The sequence below is a fragment of the Gracilinanus agilis genome, chromosome 1, assembly GCF_016433145.1.
Source record: "Gracilinanus agilis isolate LMUSP501 chromosome 1, AgileGrace, whole genome shotgun sequence".
NCBI lineage: Eukaryota > Metazoa > Chordata > Mammalia > Didelphimorphia > Didelphidae > Gracilinanus > Gracilinanus agilis.
Genome location: NC_058130.1, coordinates 477,966,983 through 477,989,860, shown reverse-complemented (window position 1 = coordinate 477,989,860; position 22,878 = coordinate 477,966,983). Strand labels below are relative to the sequence as shown.

The 22,878-nt window shown below is 36.1% G+C and overlaps 1 protein-coding gene across 1 annotated transcript in view; it reads left to right on the top strand.

The window, feature by feature from the left end:
• LRRCC1 (leucine rich repeat and coiled-coil centrosomal protein 1) overlaps positions 1-22,878 on the top strand; it is a 46,634-nt gene that overhangs the window by 7,674 nt on the left and 16,082 nt on the right. The window contains exons 6-11 of the mRNA XM_044665812.1: positions 800-948; positions 12,144-12,348; positions 13,050-13,189; positions 14,140-14,341; positions 18,598-18,783; positions 20,176-20,350. Coding sequence (XP_044521747.1) covers positions 800-948; positions 12,144-12,348; positions 13,050-13,189; positions 14,140-14,341; positions 18,598-18,783; positions 20,176-20,350 — 1,057 coding nt within the window. The remainder of the gene's footprint in view (positions 1-799; positions 949-12,143; positions 12,349-13,049; positions 13,190-14,139; positions 14,342-18,597; positions 18,784-20,175; positions 20,351-22,878) is intronic.

Here is a 22,878-nt window from a genome sequence, read left to right as displayed (position 1 = left end):
AAAGAGTGCATCTATAAATATTTTTGTACATGTCTTTTTCCTTATGATCTCTTTGGGGTATAAACCCAGCAGTGGTATGGCTGGATCAAAGGGCAGACACAAACTGGTACTCTTCTGACACTAAAATGCACTACTCTTAACTGCTTTGATGTTTTTATAAAGCCTAAGAGATCTGCTTTATCTCCTCCACCAATCATTTTTCTCTGTGAACTCTAATTGTCTAAGAGTAATTGAGAACTTATTTATAGGGACAGCTGGGTGGCTCAGTAGATTGAGAGCCAGGCTTAGATACAGGAGGTCTTGGGTTCAAATCTGGCATCAGACTCTTCCTAGCTGGGTGACTTCAGGCAAATTACTTAGCCTGTAGCCTAACTCTTACTGCTCTTCTGTCTTGGAAACAATATGCAGTATTGTTGGTAAGATGGAAGTTAAGGTTTTTTTTAAAAAAAAGCTTATTGCCACTTGGTTTATATTTTGGATTGATCACTTCAATTGAAGTATCTGGGCCTTCTTGAATTTATATTGTTTGGGGTGAGATCTAACAAAAAACATGAATTTATTATTGCATGCATAAAATATACATATTTTAAGCATTCTTGTCTTCACTCATACTTTGAAAAATATTCTTTAAAAGTTTTATATACAAGGTACTTAAAAAAAAAGCATTCTATAAGTCATAAGTTCCAAAAAAAAATGTTGGTACTATTTAATAAATTTTTAAAGGTTTATTATGTTCAGAATTAACATTTCATTAGACTATTCTTATATTATATAATATATAAACTTGACTTTATTTCAGACACTTGTTCAGAAATTGGATGAAGAGAAGGAGAAAAGATGGAAAGCTGAACAAGCTGAGAAGAAACTTGCAGACCATATCAAAGAATTAGAGAAACAAGCACAAGAAGAAAAGGATATTCATAGTGTGGCACTGTTTACCACAGATAGGTAAGGCGGAATTCCTGGTCAAAAAAGGCTACATGATTGAATAGAAGAAGTCTCCAGCTTTTGAGATGTGGGTTCAAGATTTATCTTGCTTCTCATTAGCATAACTTTGGAACAATGTTTTGTACATAATCAGGGTTTGCTATTTGCTATTTATTAACTGAAAAGAAGAACTCTCTGAATCTTTTCCATCATCTGTAAATAGATACAAAAAAATCTTGCATTCCCTACAGGCTTGTTTCAAAGTTTAAATAAAATAATTTCTATTTTACTTTTTAAATTGCAAAACAATCAGAAAGCATTTATTTAAAACATAACATAAGCTATAAACCATCTTATTAAATAATAATCATTCATTAATTTCATTCAATTCAGGAGGCATTTATTAAGTGCTAGCAGCTGAGGATACAGAGGCAAAACCATGATAATCTCTGTGGAATACTGTGAAATCAGTGGCCCAAAAGAGGAATTCAAAGTTTGTCCTAAAGGCAGTAGAAAATCCCTATAGGAAAGCAATAGAGTAATATGGTATTTGCTGTGCTTTAGGAATATCAGAATGAGGGTTTTTTTTTTTTTTTTTTTTTTTTTTGCCTTTTAGATATATGACTTCCAGATATCCTCATTCTCACTCAGAGAATCTTCCTTTGTAACAAATAAAAATAGTTATGGAAAACCAGAAAATTTAGATGCCATATCTGATAGTGTATACACCATTTTTGCACATAAATTTGGTAGTTGTTTTGAGGATGGATTAGAAAGGAGAGTGATTGGATGCAGGTAAATCAGTTAAAAGGCTATTGTTTAATAGTCCAGAAAAGTAGTAATTATGGCCTGAACAAGGGTGGTGACTATATAAGTAGATAGAAGGGAATGGATGAAAAAGATGTTGTGAAGCTAGAATCATAGGTTTAACAACTTTTCGGGTATGGGAGATAATGAAGAATGAAGAGGTTGAGATCCTCAATAATAGAAAGGATCATTTCTTCTATAGAAATAGCAACATGGATCGATTTAGGGACAAAAGTAATGACTTTTTTATAAATGTCAAGTTTGAGATGCCTATAGACCATCAAGGGTAGAAATATGTGATTCAGGAGGGCTAAATATGTAGTTTTTTGAAGTCAGCTGCAAAAATGATAATAGAATATGTCAAAGTTGATGAGATCACGAAGAAGAGAGAATTGAGGAAAGGGCCCAGTATACTCTTGCATAAGTGGCAGAACATGAATGATGATCCATCTGTAATAAAGGGATGCTGCTAGCACACATAGTAAGGGTAAACAGTGTTAAAACATTGTAGTAAAATTCAAGCTGTTTGTTCCACATTGGAAACCATAATGGAGGAAAAAAGGCCTGTCCTTTCATGGTCCACAGAAGTTTGCTATTTGTTATATAACTCAAAAGGTTTAAATAGGTTTGTGGTTGTTTTGTAGTTTTCAATCATGTCCTACTGTACAAAGATACTGGGGTGTCTTGTCATTGCCTTCTCCAGCTTATTTTGCAAATGAGGAACTGTGGTAAGCAAGATTAAGTGACTTATCTAGGGTCATGTAGCTAATGAGTATCTGAGGATAGATTTGAAAAGTCTTCCTGACTACAGATCTGGCACTATGCCATCTACCTACCCTTTTTAAATAGATTAGCTTACACTTGATATTTTGGCTTTTTCTTTAATAAATATTGATCCTAATCATTGAGTCTAGTGAAAATGCTGGGGTTTTTATTCTTTTTTTTTTTCAGAAGTCAGAAGCAGATTATGCTTATGAGTATATCACTGAGGGAAAATGAAAAATGAATTTTTTTTGTCAAATGAACAAGTTGGCAAAATTCAAATCAGTGAAAAGAGGGACCAGTCATTCTTTCTACAGTCACTTCAGTACCTCTTCACTCCTCCATGCTGTATAATCTAGTTTTTGCTTTTAATACTTTTATTTTAACAGTTCCCTTAAAAGTCACTGAAGATATATATGCTGACCTCACTTCTTCCCTGATCTCACTGAAACATTTGATTACCTTTGCCTTCTTTAAATTATTTTCTCCTTTGTTGCCCATGTCATTGAATGTTTCTAATTCTCCTACCTTTATAACTTTGTCCTTTTCTATTCTTCTTTGATTGACTGTCTTTATCCTTTTGTCCCCAAAATAGAAGAGTTGTTTGTTTGTTTTTAACCCTTACCTTCCACCTTAGAATCAATATTATGTATTGGTTCCAAGGCAAAAGAGTGGTAAGGGCTAGCCAATGGGGGTTAAGTGACTTGCACACGGTCACACAGCTAGGAAATGTCTGAGGCCAGATTTGAACCTAGGACCTCCCATCTCTAAGCCGAGGTCTCAGTTCACTGAGCTACCCACTTGCCTCTAGGAGAGTTTTAAGAGCTATTTCCTTGGACATTTTGGAAGCTTACTTACTATGTGATCCTGATATAAATTATTTCATTTTCTTGATCTATTGTACTATAAAGTAGAAATAATAATACTATAAAGTAGAAATAATAATACTTATGGTGGTTGTAAGGAAAGTGCTTTACAAACCTTGAACCCACTTGTCTTTAATGAATCATTATCTAATTAAATCATCTGCTGATACAGATTGTAAGCTATTTACATCTCATCTTATGTAATTCTTAAGAAGCTTTATGTCTTTCTCAGAATTTTTAATGAAAGATCAAAGCAGTGCACAGAAGGTATTCATATAGTTCTTTTAAAATCTTATTGGTACTAGTGTGGTACTAGGGTTCTCCATCTATTGTCATTGTGTGTGAGTAATGAGTATTACTGTGGAGGGTAGAATTTTTTGAACAGTACCCTTCTATTTCTGCCTTCTAGAAAGGGGCAAACCTGAATACTACCATAATTTCTCCTGTCTTTTATTTGGGGAAGGTTTAAGGTATGCCCTATTCAATCACTGTCTTTTCTTCCTTGTTCCCCTCTTCTTAAGATCACATGATAACTTTCTCTATTTGTGATCAGATGAAAAGTTATTAATAAAAGTATAGTTCAGAGTCCTTAGTTAACATTTTTTTTCTTTTTCTTAGTTAACATTTTGATAGAATTTGACTTTGTGACCTCATTTGACACTTGGTATATTTCCAGCCAACTCCCCCCGCTCTCCATTCCCCTCTTCTTGGCAGTCAATCATTAAGTATTTATCAAACTGCTGCTAGGTGCCAAGCACTATGCTGAACACTGAGAATACTAAGAAAAGCCAAAAGTATCCCTAAAAGGAGCTTCCTGTTCTAAAGGGGAGACAACTTGTAAACAACTATGTGTAATCAAATGGTATACAGGATGAATGAGAAATAACCAATTGAAAGAAGGCACTAGATTAGGAAATGCTTCCTGCAGAAAGTGGAATTTTAACTGAAACTTAAAGAAAACCAAGAAATCTCAGAGGGGGAGATGTGGAAGGACAATGTTGTAGGCATAGGAGACAATCAGAGAAAATACCCAGAATTGAGAGATGGAATGTTTTATTTCAGGAACAGCAAGAAGATCAGTGTCATTAGATGGAAGAGTATAAGATGTAAGAAGACCAGAAAGATAAGAGGAAAGGGGTGCTAAATTGTGAAGGGCTTTGAATGTCAGAGGATTTTGTGTGGTATCCTAGAGGTAATAGGATCCACTGAAATTTAGGGGATATAGGAGTGAGATTACATGGTTAGACTTGTGCTTTAGGAAAATCATTTTGGTGGCTAAATGGAGAATGAAATAGAGTAGGGATAGATTTGTAGCAGGCACTTCTCAGCAGGTTTTTGCAGTAGTCTAGGGGTGAGGTGATGAGGGCCTATACCAGGGGTGATAGCAGTATTAGAAAAGGAAAGGAGTCCTTTTGAGAAATATCACAAAGATGAAATTGACAGACCATGGCAACAAATTGGAGGTGGGGCATGAGAGATAGGGAGGAGTGGGGAACTGGGAGGATGTTAATACTAAACCTCAAGTGTAATAGTTATCAATGGGGGAAGTCCATAGGAGAAAGATAATTAATTTAATTTTGTACTTGTTGAGTTTAAGATATCTGTTGGACATCTTAATTTGAGATGTCTGATGGGCAATTTGGGACAGATAAGTAGATTTGAGAATAGTCAGCATAGACATGATAATTTAATCCATGGGAGTTGATGAGATCATGAGGAAAAGAGCCTGTAGGACATACCCACAGAAGGCACGAACTGAGAAGGAGTGGTGAGATTGGTAGAAGGAGAATCAGAAGAGAATAGAATCCTGAAAACCTAGAGAGAAGAGAGTATCAAGGAGAAGAGGGAGATTAACAAAGTTAAAGGCTGCAGAGAGGTCAAGAAAGATCAAGATTGAGAGAAGGCCATTGGTTTTGGCAATTAAAGAATTCATTGATAACTCTGGAGAGCATAGTTGCAGGTGAGTGTTGAGGTTGGGAGAAAGTTAAGAGAGTGAGAGGAGAGTAAATGGAGGCATCTGGAATAGATAGCCTTTTCAAGGAGTTTAACCACAAAAAGCAGGAGAAATATGAATAATAGTGAGGTTTGGAAGGATCAAATGAGAGTTTGCTGAGAATGGTGGAAATGTGGGCATTTTTGTAGGCTGTGGGGAAGCAGCCAAGAGATAAGGAGAGATTGAAGATAAGTAAGGGAATGAGGATAAATGGAGGAGGGCAATCTGTTGGAGGGATAGGATGTGATCATTTATTCAAATGGAGGGGTTTGCCTTTGCAAGAAGGGCCACCTCTTCATGTGAGATAGGAATGAAGGAGAAAATAGTTGCAGAAAGTGTCTGAGTGATAGGAGATGAGGAGGAAGGGAGAAGAGAGAGTTCTTAGAGAATGGCCTCAGTTTTTTTCAGTAAAATATGAAGCCAGTTTCTTAGCTAGGAGTGTGGTGGGGGCATCATGGGAAGTTTGAGAAGGGATTGAAAGGTTTAGAAGATACAGGTGGGTGATTGGGAATAGTGAGTTAATAAGATCTAGAAGGTTTGCATAGCAGCAATGAGGGCCCAATTGAGATTATGTAACATAAATCTTTTGTGGACCCAGTTAGAACACGTACATATATTCCCTTTGGCAGCATATGTTAAGGAGTGAAGGCAGCAATGGGAGTCATCATAGGCTAAGGCTTGGCAGGATATGATTGGTGGTATAACAAAGGAATAAGGGATCCAAGACTTGAAATTAGTGAGTGGGGAATCTGGTAAAAGTCAATAGATGTTGGGTTGAGGTTTGGACCAGCTTTGAGGACTTGATGTTGGTCAACCACAGGCTGAAACCATGTTGGTAGACCTTACTTCCTGTTGATGACAATACGATCTGACTGCTCTCTCACACAATGTTATAAAAAAACAAAAAACTCTTGATTTATTGTACAAAACAAAGGATGGGTAGTGGACCAGGAAGATGGATGCCCTAGCTATAATATTTCTCAACTCTTCCCCCAAGCCTGACCTGCAAAGGTCATTTCAGTCCCAATAAATTGAGCTACTCTCTCTACACTCTCTATCTACCTAAATTGAATCTGACTACCTAGACATGACTGGCTGGTTCACTGAATTGAAACAGGAACGGTACAGTTTAGTCATATAAGTTGGCTAGAGGCCAAAAGACCATGTGGTCTGGCTGATAGATAGATAGATTGGGTCCTTGCAGCTCATACAGAACAGATGATTGAGATGGGAACCAGGGTCACAGGATCAGGATCCAAGAATGCTTCCTGATTTTTAGGAACCTCCAAGTTGAGTCAGGAACTTTGGCTCCTCCTGTAGGTTGATACCAAAATGACCACAGGAAGTAAGCCTCTGCTCTCCTGAGTGTTCAGAGATCAATGGATCCCCTTGGAATCCAAGTGTCCCTTCTTAAGTGTTTCTCCCATTTCAGAATGGGAGCCCATCCAGTTCCATGGATGTGCCAACCTACCTGCAAAGCACTTGAATTGCCCAGACCCTCTGCAAATCCATCATTCCCTCTATTCTAATCTAATATTCCCTCCTTTGTGGAGATTAAAACTCATTTTGGCAAAAATTAGTTTTGTTATCTCTGCACCAATAACTTACCTTGATGCCTTATGCCTTATTCTAAATTCTAACCCCAAAATAACAAACCATCTATACCTAAGTACTTACATACAACTTATCTTTCCTATTCTAGGAACTTAAACAAGGAAAGGAAGGAAAGGGAAAGGATTTACAATAAGCTGTTAACAAAGTTCCAACACAACACAACATTTGCAAACTCAAAACAATCTAAACAATGTAAATATAACCTACTAAGAATACAAAATGGCAATAAAACTCAAAAGTTAAACATCTCAATAACACGCTTCAAAACCAGTTTGTTATCAAAACTATGATGCTAAGCTAATACAAAGTCAATCCTATATAAAAAAAAGTATTATAAAAATGTAGAAAACTTTAAAAAAATTACAATAAACACAAGAGAGCATAAGCTTTTACAAAAAACACAGTGTATCTGACTAAACTAAATTTATGCAAAATGCCTTTTTAAAGAAAAACTAATTTGAACAATTCAAAAGAATTCTTTCTATTCTAAATGCTGTTGCTAATACATATAACTAAAACTTCCTACATTGAACTGTGAACTAAGTATCCTATCTTATAAATCTAAGACTTTCACATCATTTGACTATTCACGTCATTATTTTACATAATCTACACATATTTCTACATATATTCACATATATCTACATATATGTAAAAATCTGTAAAACTTCTGCATTATAGAGCTCTGTACATACTTGTAAAACAGTTGTAATATAACAATGTACCCATATACATACATGCAGTCACTAACATATATACACACATGTACATTAAATTATATTACAACTATTTTACAAGTATGTATAGAGCTGTATAATTGAACTGGTTCATTAAGAGATCAAGATAGGGAAAGGAAAAAGTTGTGACTAGTGTAGGAGTAATGACCTAGGATAGAATTGATGGTTTGAGGTATTAGGGATAATGGTGTGGACAAAGGATAGAATATAGAATGGGAAGGCACATCTGAAAGGAAGAAAGGGTCACTGGGCTATAATGGAAGGGAGAGCATCTGGAAGTGGCAATGGAGAACAAGTATTCCAACTCTCTTACTTTGACCAGGAGCCCAGAGAAATGAATGAAAATGCAGCCAGTGCTGGAAGGGGTAGCCCAAAGAGGCTATGTCATTGAGAGGAATTTAGATCTCAGTGAGAGCCAGAAGATAGCAGAGGGAAAGAAAAATATTTAAAGATAAAAGCAAATTTGCTGCCTATGGACCCATCACTCCAGAGGGCACTTTGAGAAGGGGGGGTCAGTAGCCTTTGGTGGGGATTTTGGAGTGGGTAAGTGACACAAATTAATTGGCACTGACTAAGTATGTAATAGAATAGCTATATTAGGCATATTCTTGAATATACATTATATGTAGTATGTAATACAAGCTTTCATCACCTACCCTTGTTTAAATAATAAGAATTAAGAACAGCCTATTACAGTTCTTGTTATTGAATATGAACAAGGACAGAAAGTTGGGAAGAAAGTTGACCTTTGGGGAATTTCCTCAGTTCTTGAAGAAACTATTACCATCAGCAGTAGCAGCACAAGTTCTTTGAAGAAACCTAATGTCACAAACATCTTAAAATCTCCTTTCTCTTTCCACATTGCCCTTAATGATGCACTCTGTACATCACTTTGTTAAGTCCTAGATGACACGGAAGTGTAGGGTTTCCTACTTCCAGTGCTGCTTAACTTCATTTTTATTTTATTGATTGATTATGAAAATTTTACCATGGTTACATGATTCATATTCTTTCCCTCCCCTTCTCTGTCCCCGCTCCCATAGCCAATGCACAACTCCACTGGGTTTTACATGTGTTATTGATCAAGACCTATTTCCATATTATTGATATTTGCACTAGTGTGATCATTTAGAGTCTGCATCTCCAATCATATCCCCATCGACCCATGTGGTCAAGCAGTTGTTTTTCTTCTGTTTCTGCTCCCACAGTTCTTTCTCTGGATGTGGATAGTGTTCTTTCTCATAAGTCTCTCAGAATTGTCCTGGATCATTGCATTGCTGCTAGTAGAGAAGTCCATCACATTTGATTGTGCCACAGTATATCCATCTCTGTGTAGAATGTTCTCTTGGTTCTGCTCCTTTCACTCTGCATCAATTCCTAGAGGTCTTTCCAGTTCAAATGGAATTCCTCCAGTTCATTATTCCTTTTAGCACAATAGTATTCCGTCACCAACAGATACCACAATTTGTTCAGCCATTCCCTAATCAAAGGACATTCTCTCATTTTCCAATTTTTTTGCCACCACAAAGAGAGCAGCTATAAATATTTTTTGTACATGTCTTTTTATCTATGATCTCTTTGGGGTACAAACCCAGCAGTCCAGCTCCTCTTTCTTAACCTTTTTTTCCCACAAGCTTTATTTTAAAATACTCCTGGGGCAGCTGGGTAGCTCAGTGGATTGAGAGTCAGGCCTAGAGACAGGAGGTCCTAGGTTCAAATCCGGCCTCAGCCACTTCCCAGCTGTGTGACCCTGGGCAAGTCACTTGACCCCCATTGCCCACCCTTACCACTCTTCCACCTATGAGACAATACACCGAAGTTAAGGGTTAAAAAAAAAAATACTCCTGTCTTTTTCAAAATTCTCAGGAATGATTCAAGTTCACCTTCAGGCTCAAAGATTATTGTAGTTTAAATTGCTGTAAGGACTGAGAGGGTTTTTCCTGTGTAAGCTGATTAGACCAAGTTCTTTAGAATAATTATGGATCTCTCAGTAAGGGAGCCCCGAAGTGCCCCATTGATTCAATGAAGTCATCACAGTGTCATCTACAAATTGAAAAAATTTCAATATCTTACCTTCTATAGAAAATCTTGCTTCAGCTTGAACTTGGCACATGACATTGACAAATACCTTTACAAGCATATGTTTCATTATTGTAAGAATAAAATTTTAATGGTTTTAATGGTCATGGATTCAAAGTATTATTGCTCAAAGTTGAAATGATGACTTTAATAGCTTTTATTTATAAAAGAGGTGGAAAGAGTGAAAGTAGAGAAATACAGAAGGGTAGAGAAGACATTAGCCTATCTGACTATATATTGCTCTGGTGCTTGACTCAGCCAGTACTTATTGACCTTCAACCAGAATTAAACTCTCCAGGAGTTAGTAAAGGAAAGCCAACTATTCACTAACCCAAGTTCCCTCCAAGAGGCAGGTCAAAACAATTACTCTAGCTCAAGGTGACTCCTGAGGCTGACTTTCTTCTTGTAGTTGACTTCCTTCTTGAAGTCCAACTCCTTGAAGCTGACTTCCTTCTTGAAGTCAACTTCCCTAGCCCCAGAAATTCAGGGCCTTTTTTAGTGGTTTCTTGTCCCTTCCCCTCATCACAAGGGCCAATCACCGCTTCCAAATTGCCCAGTACTGCCCAGAGGGCAGTGTTTGTGGGAATCACTTCTCACCTTCTAGAGAATACTCATTGAAAGGTTTCACAGATTCATAATTCATGACTGAAGTGTGAATTCTCATTTCCTGGCTAATTAAGTTGAAAGGGTGGAGAACTCTTCCACTTTGTGCTAAGTATTAGGGTATTTAAGCTGTTGTTGATTCAATTCAAAAGTAGACAAAGGAGAGTTAATCCTATTTTCACAATGAGATACTAAGTAGGGGTACTTAAGTTATTCTTAACTAAGTGTTAATTCAAAATAGACAAAGGGAATAAAGGAAACTTCTGAGAATTCCCTTTTACACTATTTAATGTCTGTTAAGAATATTATTCAAATGATTGTGGAAACTTATCTTTGGTTACAACTTTCTTCAAATTGTATACAGTCTTTATACAAGCAAAAGAAAAACATTTTTGAAGGAAAAAAACTTTAAATTTTTTTATTATTCCAAATGAATATTTTCTAACAATCAACCAAGCATAAATAATGTAGTGTATTTTCTGCCTTTTTCTCTCAATTACAGCACTATAAATACCTAGACTACTACAGAATCAATCAACAAATATTTATTAAGCAACTACTATTTGCCTACCACTGTACTAGTATCTAGTAAAAGCCTACTTGCTCCTTATTTTTTCTTTCTTTTTTTTTTTTAGAATATTTTCCATGGTAACATGATTCATGATCACTCTCCCACCTCTTACCCCTCCCCATTCCCAAATCTGACAAGCAGTTATACATGTATCATTGTTCAAAATCTATTTCCACATCATTCATATCTGCAGTAGAGCAATCCTTTCATATCAAAACCCCAATCATATCCCTGTAGTACTATGTGATTGATCACATATTTTTCCAATGCATTTCCATTTCCACAGTTCTTTCTCTGGATGTGGACAGCGAGTTCTTTCTCACAAGTTCCTCTGAATTGTCCTGGCCATTGCATTGCTGCTAGTAGAAAAGTCCATCATATTTGATTGTGCCATAATGTATCAATCTCTGTGTACAATGTTCTCCTGGTTCTGCTCCTTTTGCTCTGCATCAGTTCTTGGAGGTCACTCCAGTTCACATGGAATTCCTCCAGTTCTTTATTCCTTTCAGCACAATAATATTCTATCACCAACATATACCACAGTTTATTGAGCCATTCCCCAATCAGTGGACACCCCCTCATTTTCCAATTTTTTGCTACAATAAAGAGCACAGCTATAAATATTTTTGTACAAGTTTTTTCCCCTCATTATCTCTTTGGCTCCGTATATTTTTCACCAAGGATGCTAGTCATATTTGAATAGATCATTCTTACAAAGAGTTTATAAAGATGAAAAAGTAGGAATGTATAACTATTGTATTGATGTCACCTAATTCACCTTTTTTGATAATAATCACTTTTTTTTCATTCATTGAATATCCTTTTAAATATTGAGAATCCCTTAATGCTGTCAAAATTGTGTCACCTCTTGCATAGATTTGTCTCATTTAGCTTCTTTTCCTTTGTTATGTTCTTTATTACATTTTACAATATTTTGAATTGAAAAAGACTTCAGGCCATCTGGTCCAACTCATGACTGAAAAAGGATCACCTCTACAATGTACTCAATAAGAGTTCATGTAGATGTTGCTTAAAGACTGTATTGAAAAGGGATCCACTATCACCTGAAGCAACCCTTTTGGATCATTTTAATTAGGATGTTTAAGCTAAATTATACATTTTTATATACATGGAAAACCTAAATATACACTAGTTTTTTGTTTTCCTTCTTTCTTTTACTTTAGGCTAAAGGAATTGATTTTGAAAGAGAGAAATTCGAAATCAAAGCTCCAAACTATTGTCCAGAAATTTAGGAATGAAATTGAGAGACTTAATAATGAACTAAGTCAATCAAGAAATAAAGAAGAGGAGCAAAATAGAATGCTAAGAACTTTGGAACAAACATTGTCAAAAATGGAGAACCAAAAAGCTCAGCAACAGGTTGAAGAGGTAGCTACTTGCCAAAAGTATTGTTTAATGTTGCATTAATTAGCATGAGTTCATAGATCTAAATCACAAAATACATTGTTGTTCAGATATTCAGTTGTGTCTGATTCTCTGTGATCCTATAGATGATAGCATGCCAATACTGTCCTTCTCTTGGTTCTGTTGGCAAAGATACTAAAGAGGTTTGCCATTTCCTTCTCCAGTGATTAAGGCAAAAAGAGATTAGTTGACTTGCCCAGGATCACATAGTTACTAAGTGCTTGAAACCAGATTTGAATCCAGATCTTCCTGACTGTAGGCCTACCATGTTATCCAACAGAGATCTAGCTGTACTGTAAAGTACATTACACTAAGCCAAAGTATTTAAGATGTCCACAAGAAAGAATCCAAATACACTTTGAAAATATGACCTATAAAATTAGTTCCATGCTAAGTCTACCATTGCTTTCTGAAACCACAACATTGTTATGACACAGGTAAATGTGGGAAGGGCTGATAAAACCTCTTAGGCTTTAAGATGTTATAAGGCATTTGATAGTTATACTACATCATCTGTGAATATAGTATTGTTACTTTATTTAGCATGATAAAAACCGTCCAAAGAAGTTGACGTTTTTGATTGCTTGAGAAAGCTGCTGAGATTAAAGTTGGAGGAGGGCTAATTAATTATTATCAAAATTACTACAGTAATTGCCCTCATTTAGGTGAAACGAGTTCAAGAGGTAGAACTCAAAGCTTCAGCTGCCGGAAGAGAAATACAGCTACTTAGAGTATCCCTTCAGCAACAAAAAGAAAAGGTACAACAACTTCATGAACTTCTTGCCATGAAAGAACAGGAACATAGGTAAGTGGTAAAAGGACAAAGATAAAAAAAAGTTCCAAATCACTCATAGAACTAGCAACTATCCTAATTTCTCTAAATGCCTAAAATTGGTTTCTGAATTGGCTTTGACAAAATTCTAAAGTACCCAGCATATTGGTTAACACCTTGTCATTGAGCAAATGCTACTAGCTGAAAGTACTAGACTCATAGACATACCCTTTTCTGTCACCATGAAACTTGTAGTTCTTTGAATCCCCCCCAAAATTAAATGAGATAAATTGTTATTACTTCAGAAGGCAAGCCAAATCTAAAGTTACATGGAGCAGGGCTTGGAGAACTAGTTTCAGAGAAGAGCTGCCTCTCAGTCCTGTAAGTGGGTTTGAGAATGGAGGCATACCCACCATGTCTTTCTCAGTAGTATTGGATCTGGGTACCTTGTCCAACTCTTTCTTCAACCACAAATTTTTCCTTGCCTGCTTGATGTATGTCTTTAGTTGGGGAGAATAGAAATAGATCTTAAATATCCTACAGAATTCTAGGAAGATGAAATAATGCAAAAAATACCAAGGTAAATTTTTGGAAGTAGGGTAGGCTACTGAATTTTTACTTGACGTAAGCATGGATGTATTTGTATTTCCAATTTTAAATTGAAGATTGGGTATCATAAAACATAGTTCTTGACTTTCTTAGTAGAATGCTATATGGGTTTTTTTCTCTCAACATGGACAGTTCAGCTTCTTTTTAAAAAATTTTCAATTCAAATACATTGTTCTCCAGATAATCTTTCATAAAATAGGCATAAAAAAGGGATAATCAGCAGAAAAGGAATGTGAAACCATTTGAAAAAAAAGGCATTAATTGTGAAAATCAAATGAAAACTATGAAGGATTGCAAAGAAAACTGTATAAGCCATTTCTGGTTTGTTTTCAAATGAAAAACATTTAAGTACTTAAATTTGTTGTTTATTCCAGAAAGGAGCTTGAAACAAGAGTGACTTTGAATGGCCCCGATTTCCAAGATGCTTTGGCAAAAGAAATAGCTAAAGAAGAGAAGAGGCATGAAGAACGAGTGAAAGAATTTCAGGAAAGAATTAATATATTAAATCAACAGTATTTAGAACTTGAGGATGAATTTCGTATGGCATTAACTATAGAAGCCAAAAGATTTAAAGAAGTAAGAATGATAGTCTGTCTCGGTGGTAATGTTAATTTACATTAATGTAGTATTTATACTTCACAAAAACACTTTGCAACAACTCTGTGAAAATGGCCATTCAAAAATTATCTAATTGAATGACATAGTCAAGGAACTGCTTTGTTACATTAACATCCTCAGCAATATGAAATTCTTTTTTTAAATTATATTTCTATTTACAAAAGTCCAAGCATTTATTTTCTCTTCCATTTCTTCCTCCTAATGAAAAAGGAAAAGAAGAAAAACAAAACACTTTTAATAAGTATGTATAATCAAGAAAATAGATCTTCAAATTGGCCATGTCCAAAAATATATGTCACAGTTGGCATATTGAGTCTGTAGCCTCCAAGGAGGTAGGTAGAATTCTTTCTCATCAGTACTCTGGTATCATGGGTGGTTATTGCATTGATCAGAGGTAAGTCTTCAAAATTGTCAGTCAGGAAACATTTATTAAGCAGCTGCTATATGCCAGGCACTGCATTAAGTCCTGGGGTTATATAGAAAGGCAAAAGACAGTTCCTGCTTTCAAGGAACTCCCAGAGTAGTGGGACAAACAACATGAAAACTATGTACAAATATGCTAAACACATGATAAATTGGAGATTATCAATGGAAGGAAGACAACAGAATTAAGAGATAGACAAAGGCTTCCTGTAAAAGGTAGAATTTTATCTGGACCTTGAAAGAAGCCAGGATATAAAGATGAGGAAGGAGAGAATTCCAGGCATGGAGGAAAGCCAGTGAAAATCCCTGGAGTGGGGAGGTAGAGTCTCTTATGTGTGGAATAGTAGAGAAACTAGAGCTATCTTATTAACATTGCCTGGAAAAGAGTAAGGTGTAAACAGACTGGAAAGGTTTGGGGGAGGGGTGCTAGGTTATAGAGGGCTTTGAATACCAAATGAGAATTTATATTTGATCCTGGAGGTGATAGAGAGGCATTCTAATTCATTGAGATGGGGAATTTATATATTCAGACCTGAACTTTAAGAAGAATCCTTTGGCAGCTGAGTAGAGGACAGACTATTGAGAAGCGACTTGAAGCTGGCCAATTAACCAGCAAGCTAGTACAGTAATCCGGGTGTGAGTAAATGAGGGCCTGTATCAGAGTGGTAGTAGTGTCACAGAGAAGAAAAGGGCATAAAAAGTGATATTTCAAAGGTTAAATTGACAGGCTTTAGAAATAGATTGAATATAGGAAAGTAGGATAGTAAGGAGTTGATACCTAGATTGAGTCTGGGTGGCTGAGAGGATGTTGAGAGTAATAGCAAAGTTAGGAATGAGGAAGAGTTCAGTTTTGGACATGGTGAGTTTGAGATTTCTACTGGACATCCAGTTTAATTTGTCCAATAGGCATTTGAAGACGTAAGACTGGAGGTCAGCAGAGGGGGTAGGATTAGAAAAACAGATTTGAGATTATCAACATAGAGAAGTGTAATAAATAATAATTAATCTAGGACACTTTATGCTACATTTATAAGTACTGATTAGTGTTAAAAGTATAGAGGGAGAACCCCAATGATGTTATTAGTTTGCTAGGCTGGTGTGTGTTTGAAGGCTAGTTGGGTTATCCTCCTACTTAACCAGAGGACTTCAAGGGGTTTGTCCCTGTGATGAAGACTGAGAACAGGGAGGGACAAGAACCAATATTCAGATAAAGGATTTCTTTGGGGTGTGGTGTTGGTGGTTTGCCAGGGCTTAGCGAAATGCCTGATCCCTTAGATGTTCCTTCTGAACACAGCTCCTGTCAGGGAGACAGTAATGGTGGGCGGCTTTGGGTTTTGCATAAACGAAACCTGTTAGAACTGCCTCCCCCATTTTCCCCTTTCACCCTCAACCTCCTAGATATCTTCCAAAGATTTTATCTGATTGCTTTTAGTTAACAACCAAAGGAGGAGTGGTTTAATGAAACAGGATCAAGGAAGGGATTGGAAAGTGGAAACAGGAAGACCTTAGTCTAACACAAGGATGGTATGGAGTCTCTTTGGCCTAAACCAAAGCCAAAGGCTCTGACCAGAAAACATTCTTGATTCCTTTCTTTTTCTATCTGCTAACCTAACCTAAATGGAAGGTTGTAATGTCTTTCTATAGCTTGCACAGAGAGAATAAATTGTCTTTAGACTGGCTCAGCCCCTCAAGCAGCTGTAAAAGTTCAGCCAGCCCTCTTTAGTTGTTGCCCAGGAGAAACAGGAACAATCTCAGGTCTTTAAGGTTCAAGGGAAAGGTTGGGAAATCCTCAGGTTTCCAGGGATTCGAATCCTGAGGCCAGGTATGAGCTTCGTCCAGGTCAGCATCCAGTGATGAACTCTCCCTCCTCCAGTTCTTTTCCCCAGAAGCCTCTGTTTCTTCCAACTGTCACTCCTGCCCTTCATGTCTCTCTGTAACATTCCAAAAGTCCCTCTCTGTGCAGGATTCTCCTACATTAGTAAAGAGAAAAAAACGAGAGAAAGAAGAAGATATTACCTGCCTAACTAACCAAAGTTTCTGGCCGAATTGCTGCTGCTTCATCAGGTCCTTGATTCCCAACTGTCATGGTCCATTGTATAAGCAGCAGCCAGGGGGCCCAGCTGTGTCCACATGGTTGGGCCAAATAAATTAGCCAAGGAGTGGGCTTGAGTTCAGGAAGGGACCGGAACAAAAAAGAGCACAGAGTATGGCAGGCTCTACATAAGGAATAGCAGTGTGATCCTAGCAACAGACTGTGACAACTTTGAAATGGCCACACAGTTAAGTATGAAGAGGCTTGGCAACAATAGGTTCTCCATTTGATGATGAATTTTTTGCCCGTATCACAAAGAAAAGTAAAAAAGTAGCCCTAAGTCCTGTATCAGTAATGATAGTGACAGACTATGACCATTTCTTAAGGAAGTTTAACCAATCTAAACAATACAAATAATGAGGAAACCAAAAAGATCTTAGAAACCACTCCTGGCAGAAAAAAACTTGATCTCCTTGCTAAAGAAAATGATAATGGATTCAAGGACAACACTAGTTTTGAATATAGATTCATTTGTAAAATTGTTCTGAAGAGGGCAGTTGAAGATTCTAACTTCCTAGATAGCTACCACTATCCTATCTGGCTCTCTCTCCCCACTATCTTTTTTTAGGGATTATCTAATACCACTCAGGGTAAATGAAGAATGTCCCAAATTATGACTATCCTGCAAAATACATGAAACCAAATGAGATACCTATTTAAGACATAGCATCAGATTCTGATTTTTCTACAGAGACTCAAATTCTGTTATCCATAAGACTTTGCATACAGGCATCAATACACTTAGATGTTCATTTTTACATTATTAGATGTATGTAACCACAATAGTTAGAATCAGTGAAGGAGAGTCAACTAATAATATTAGAGAGAAGCAAGAACCTTTGAATTCATAGCAACTGCTGGTTTATATATATGTATCTATAGGTACAATGAAATCCTTAAGGATTCTTTTATTCTAAAAAGTTTCAGTGTTTTTCAAAAGGTCTTTTGTGTCATGCTAACACCTTTTCCAATTGATTCTAGGACAAGTACTTTGTCTTCTTGTACAGCCCTGTCCTTATCACTTCAGCCATCCCGGTGAGAATTAGACTATCAGTAATATCAATAATAACATTTAAATCACTCTTGAGATTTGTAAAGCACATTATATATATGATCTCATGAGCCATAAAACTCTATACTCTCAGCATTTCTCATAATACTCTTAAGAGGTATTATTTATTCCTGTTTTGGAAGAAATTAAGGCTCAGTTACATGATTATGGTTTACTATTAGAAATGTATAAAATTGGATTTGAACCCAGATCTCTCATAATTCCAAATCCTGTGGCATTTCTGCTACCACACTGCCTCTGATCCTACCTTCCTTGTTTTCATATGTTTCTGAGTGCTGTGGTTTTGTCTTTATACTTTTAAGGTAGATTAGTTCCTCATTGCTTTCTGGTCTCAGTAGTTCTTGGCTATTTTTAATGTAGCAATGTTTAGTTCATCATTATGTCTTTTATACAGACTACTTAATCACTATTGCAGTAACAATAATTTACCAATACAATAAACATTGACTTATTATTTATATTAATATATTATTATATTATATATTAATATTAATATTAATTAATATATTAATATATTATTACATTACATAATATATTAATATATCAACCATACCACACATAGTAATTTTATAATTATTTGCTAAATCCTTATTTCTACTACATCTTTGCTTTCATTTTGAATTATAGGTTAAAGATGGCTTTGAAAATATTGCAGCTGAATTAGCAAAGAAAAAACATGCTCTGGCTCGGGCTCTACAAAAAGAAAGTGAATCATCTGCTTTAATTCAAGATCTGACCTCAATGGTAAAAGAACAGAAAGCAAGAATTGCAGAAGTTTCCAAATCAAAATTGGAAACAACATCAAATTTAAAGGTAAGACTGACGTTTTCTTTCTATTTTCCTACAGGTTTAGAGAGACTTAATAAATTTTTTTAAATTTAGTTTTGATATGATTTTTCAAAAATCTTTCATGTTCCCTCCCCTCAATTTAATACTTTACGTTTAAAAGTTTTCTTTAATGACTTTGCCTACATTTCAAAATGACATATAAAGAGTTTTTTCCCCAAAAAATAACCTTTAGAAGAGATATATATCTGTTTGGTGAAAAATTGTTTCCTCATTTTTGATTAATTTGGCCTTTCAGGGTTCTGAAGTAAAAGGTGCCCTAAAGAAGTAGCATTTAGTCAACATTTATGACAACCTTCAAAGACTATGTTTAGTTTATAAAATTGAACTTTTAAAGTTGTAAGAAACTTTCCTTTGTGTTTTGAGTATTTTATGTTCAAACAAAATCAGTGCAGCTAAGAGTAGATGGGAGACAGTTAACTGGGGGGTGGGAGAGGAGAGACAGGGAGATCATTACAGCATATTTCACTGATAAAAGTTGAAAGGATATACTCAGGTGCTTCCCAGAAGAAATCCATGCTATCAGTGACCTTAGGAAAAACATTTTCAAATCACTGATAGAAAAATGCAAATTTAAAGCAATTCCTAGGTTTTACCACATACTTACCAGATTAGCAAAGTTAACAAAAAAGGAAAATGATAAATATTGGAGGGGCTGTGAGAAAGCAGGAATATAAATATTCCGCTGGTAGAATTGGTTCAGCTATTCTGGAAAGTAGTTTTAAACTAAGCCCTAAAAATTACCAAATTCTGCATACCCTTTGATGGATTGATACCTTTACTAGCCATGTACCATAAAGAGATGAAAGAAACAGAAAAGAGATTAATGTACCAAAAATTTATAGCATCTCTTTTTGTGGTGGCAAAGAACTGGAAACTAAGGGATGCCCATCATTTGGAGAACAACTGAACAATTATTCTGTATGAATATATTGGAATACTATTGTGTCGTAAGAAATGATGGTTTCAAGAGAAACCTGTTAAGACCTATAACAACTAATGCAGCGTGAAGTAAGAAGAACCAGGAGAACAATATATACAACTTTGTAAGGATAAAAGAACCTGGAAAGACTTAAGATATTTATGTAACACAATGACCAACCATGATTCCAGAGTACAAACAATGATTATGACAAACAGTACTACCCATTTCTGTCTGACAGAAAAGATGAACTCAGGATGCAGAATGAGGCATACATTTTGGACATTAGCAATGTGGACATTTATTTTTCTTGATGATGGATATTTGTTACCAGGATTTGTGTTTTTCTTTTCTGGGGAGGAGGGAGGATTAAGGGAAGATGGACAGTAAATGTCTATAAATTGAAAAAAATAATTAAATATATTTTTTGTACCCAGAATCGAATCTGTACCCTTGAAACCATGATTGAGGAGGACAAGCAAAAGAGTGTTCAAATAGGACTTCTTAAGCAGGAAAAATCGCAGCTTACTTCTCAACTAACAGCCCAGGAATCAATAATTGATGGTTTAAGAGCAGAAAGAAAAATCTGGGGACAGGAGCTGGCACAACAGGGTAAAAAATAAGTTTCTGAAAGACAAAACAGCAAGACTATTTCTTAGTCCTAAATCAAGGGGTAAAATTCATTTTGTTACCAACAAAAAAGTCGATGATATTTTTTAATGTTGCTCAAATTTTGGTTTTATTCACATAAATTAACTGTTTAATTATGTATCAATGATCTAAAAGTAGGAATCTTGATCAATTTATTTGAATTAAAAATTTCCCTGTTAACAATCACCTATCCATCCACTTTTGCCATTGTCTCTTCTTTTGAATATATATTATTAGTAGAACACAATCTGTCTCATGATGTATTTATAGAACATATTGTAATTTCATCCACCCAAGTTTTTGATGTCTCCCTGCTCTTTCAGTTCATCATTTTTGTTACATCTTTACTTCAGTCATTCAGTCAACAAGTATTTATTAAAACTACTCTGCTAGGCACACAGGATTCAAGCCATGAAAGTAAGGCAGTCTTACTGCCTTTGAGAGCTTATTACATTCTACTTCACAATTTTGAGCTATGGTCAACTTTCAACATTTGATATCCTTCAAGACAAAAAGTATAGATACTATATTTGAATTATTTTATGTGTAAAATGAGATGAGTAGTTCTTTGGCAGAGTGGATTGAGAACTGGGCTTGGAATCAGGAAGACTGGTCTTTATGAGTTCACATTCAGCTTTAGACACTTATTTACTAGCTTTGTGACTCCAGGAAAGTCACTTAAACCTATTTGCTTCAGTTTCCTCATCTGTAAAATGAATTGAGAAGGCTATGGCAAACCACTTCAATATCTTTGCCAAGAAAACTCCAGATGGGGTCATAAAGAATCAGACACAACTGAAATGACTGAACAACAATAACAAAAGAGTCAACAAACATTTATTAAATGTTTATGTGCCAGGTATTGTGCTAAACCCTGGGAATATAAGTAGTCCTTGCCCTCTTGGGGCTTACACTATAATGGAAGAAGATAACAGAAAAACTGAATGGTGGTAATTTCAAGGGAAGGTCTCTTGAGGGACCATAGTAGAGCCCAGATATGAATAAAGATGTGACTGGCCTCAGTGTTTTTCTTCCTGATTAAAAGGCCATTTTTCTGTCCACTAAGCCATGCCAATAACTATTGCAATGCTAATTATGATACTGTCAGCTAAGTCTTTTAATATTTTATACATTGTATTGATACCTCAACCTCAGAACCACTAGCTTCCTTCAAGGCTCAACTCAATACCACCATTAGGCCTATATCTCAAAGAGATCAAAGGAAGAGAAAAAAGGAGAAAAATATGTATAAAAATAATTATTGCAATTCTTTAAAGTTTTAACAAACTTTAAACCAAGGAAACCAAGGGATTACCCATCACTTGGGAGATAAACAATTATGCATATGAATGTAATGGTATACTATTGTGCCAGGGAAATAATAAAAGGGATTATTTGAGAGAGCTTACAATACAGAATGCCATCAGTTTTTAAAATGTGATCAATATGGGAATTTATTTTGCTTAACTCTGCATATTTTTTATAGGGTTTGGGGGCTTGGTTATGTTTTTTTTTAACATTTATTAATATTCATTTTTTTTAAGATTTTTTTTAAACCCTTGTACTTCGGTGTATTGTCTCATAGGTGGAAGATTGGTAAGGGTGGGCAATGGGGGTCAAGTGACTTGCCCAGGGTCACACAGCTGGGAAGTGGCTGAGGCCAGGTTTGAACCTAGGACCTCCTGTCTCTAAGCCTGACTCTCACTCCACTGAGCTACCCAGCTGCCCAATATTCATTTTTAACATGGTTACATGATTCATGCTCCTCCTTTCCCCTTCGCCCCCTGTACTCCCCCCACCCATGGCCGATGCACATTTCCACTAGTTTTGTCATGTGTCCTTGATCAAGACCAGTTTCCAAATTGTTGGTGGTTGCATTGGTGTGGTAGTTTCGAGTCCACACCCTCAATCATGTCCACCCTGACCCATGCGTTCAAGCAGTTGTTTTTCTTATATGTTTCCTCTCCTGCAGTCCTTCCTCTGAATGTGGGTAGCATCTTTACCATAAATCCTTAAGAATTGTCCTGGGTCACTGTATTGTTGCTGGTACAGAAGTCCATTACATTCAATTTTACCATAGTATATCAGTCTCTGTGTACAATGTTCTTCTGGCTCTGCTCCTTTCGCTCTGCATCTGTTCCCAGAGGTCTCTCCAGTTCGCCTGGAACTCCTCCTGTTTATTATTCCTTTTAGCACAATAGTATTCCATCACCAGCATATACCACAGTTTGTTCAGCCATTCCCCAATTGAAGGACATACCCGCCTTTTCCAGTTTGTTGCCACCACAAAAAGCGCAGCTATAAATATTTTCGTACAAGTCTGTTTATCTATGATCTCTTTGGGGTACAAACCCAACAATGGTATGGCTGGATCAAAGGGCAGGCAGTCTTTTATAGCCCTTTGGGCATAGTTCCAAATTGCCAGCCAGAATAGCTGGATCAGTTCACAGCTCCACCAGCAATGCATTAATGTCCCAATTTTGCCACAT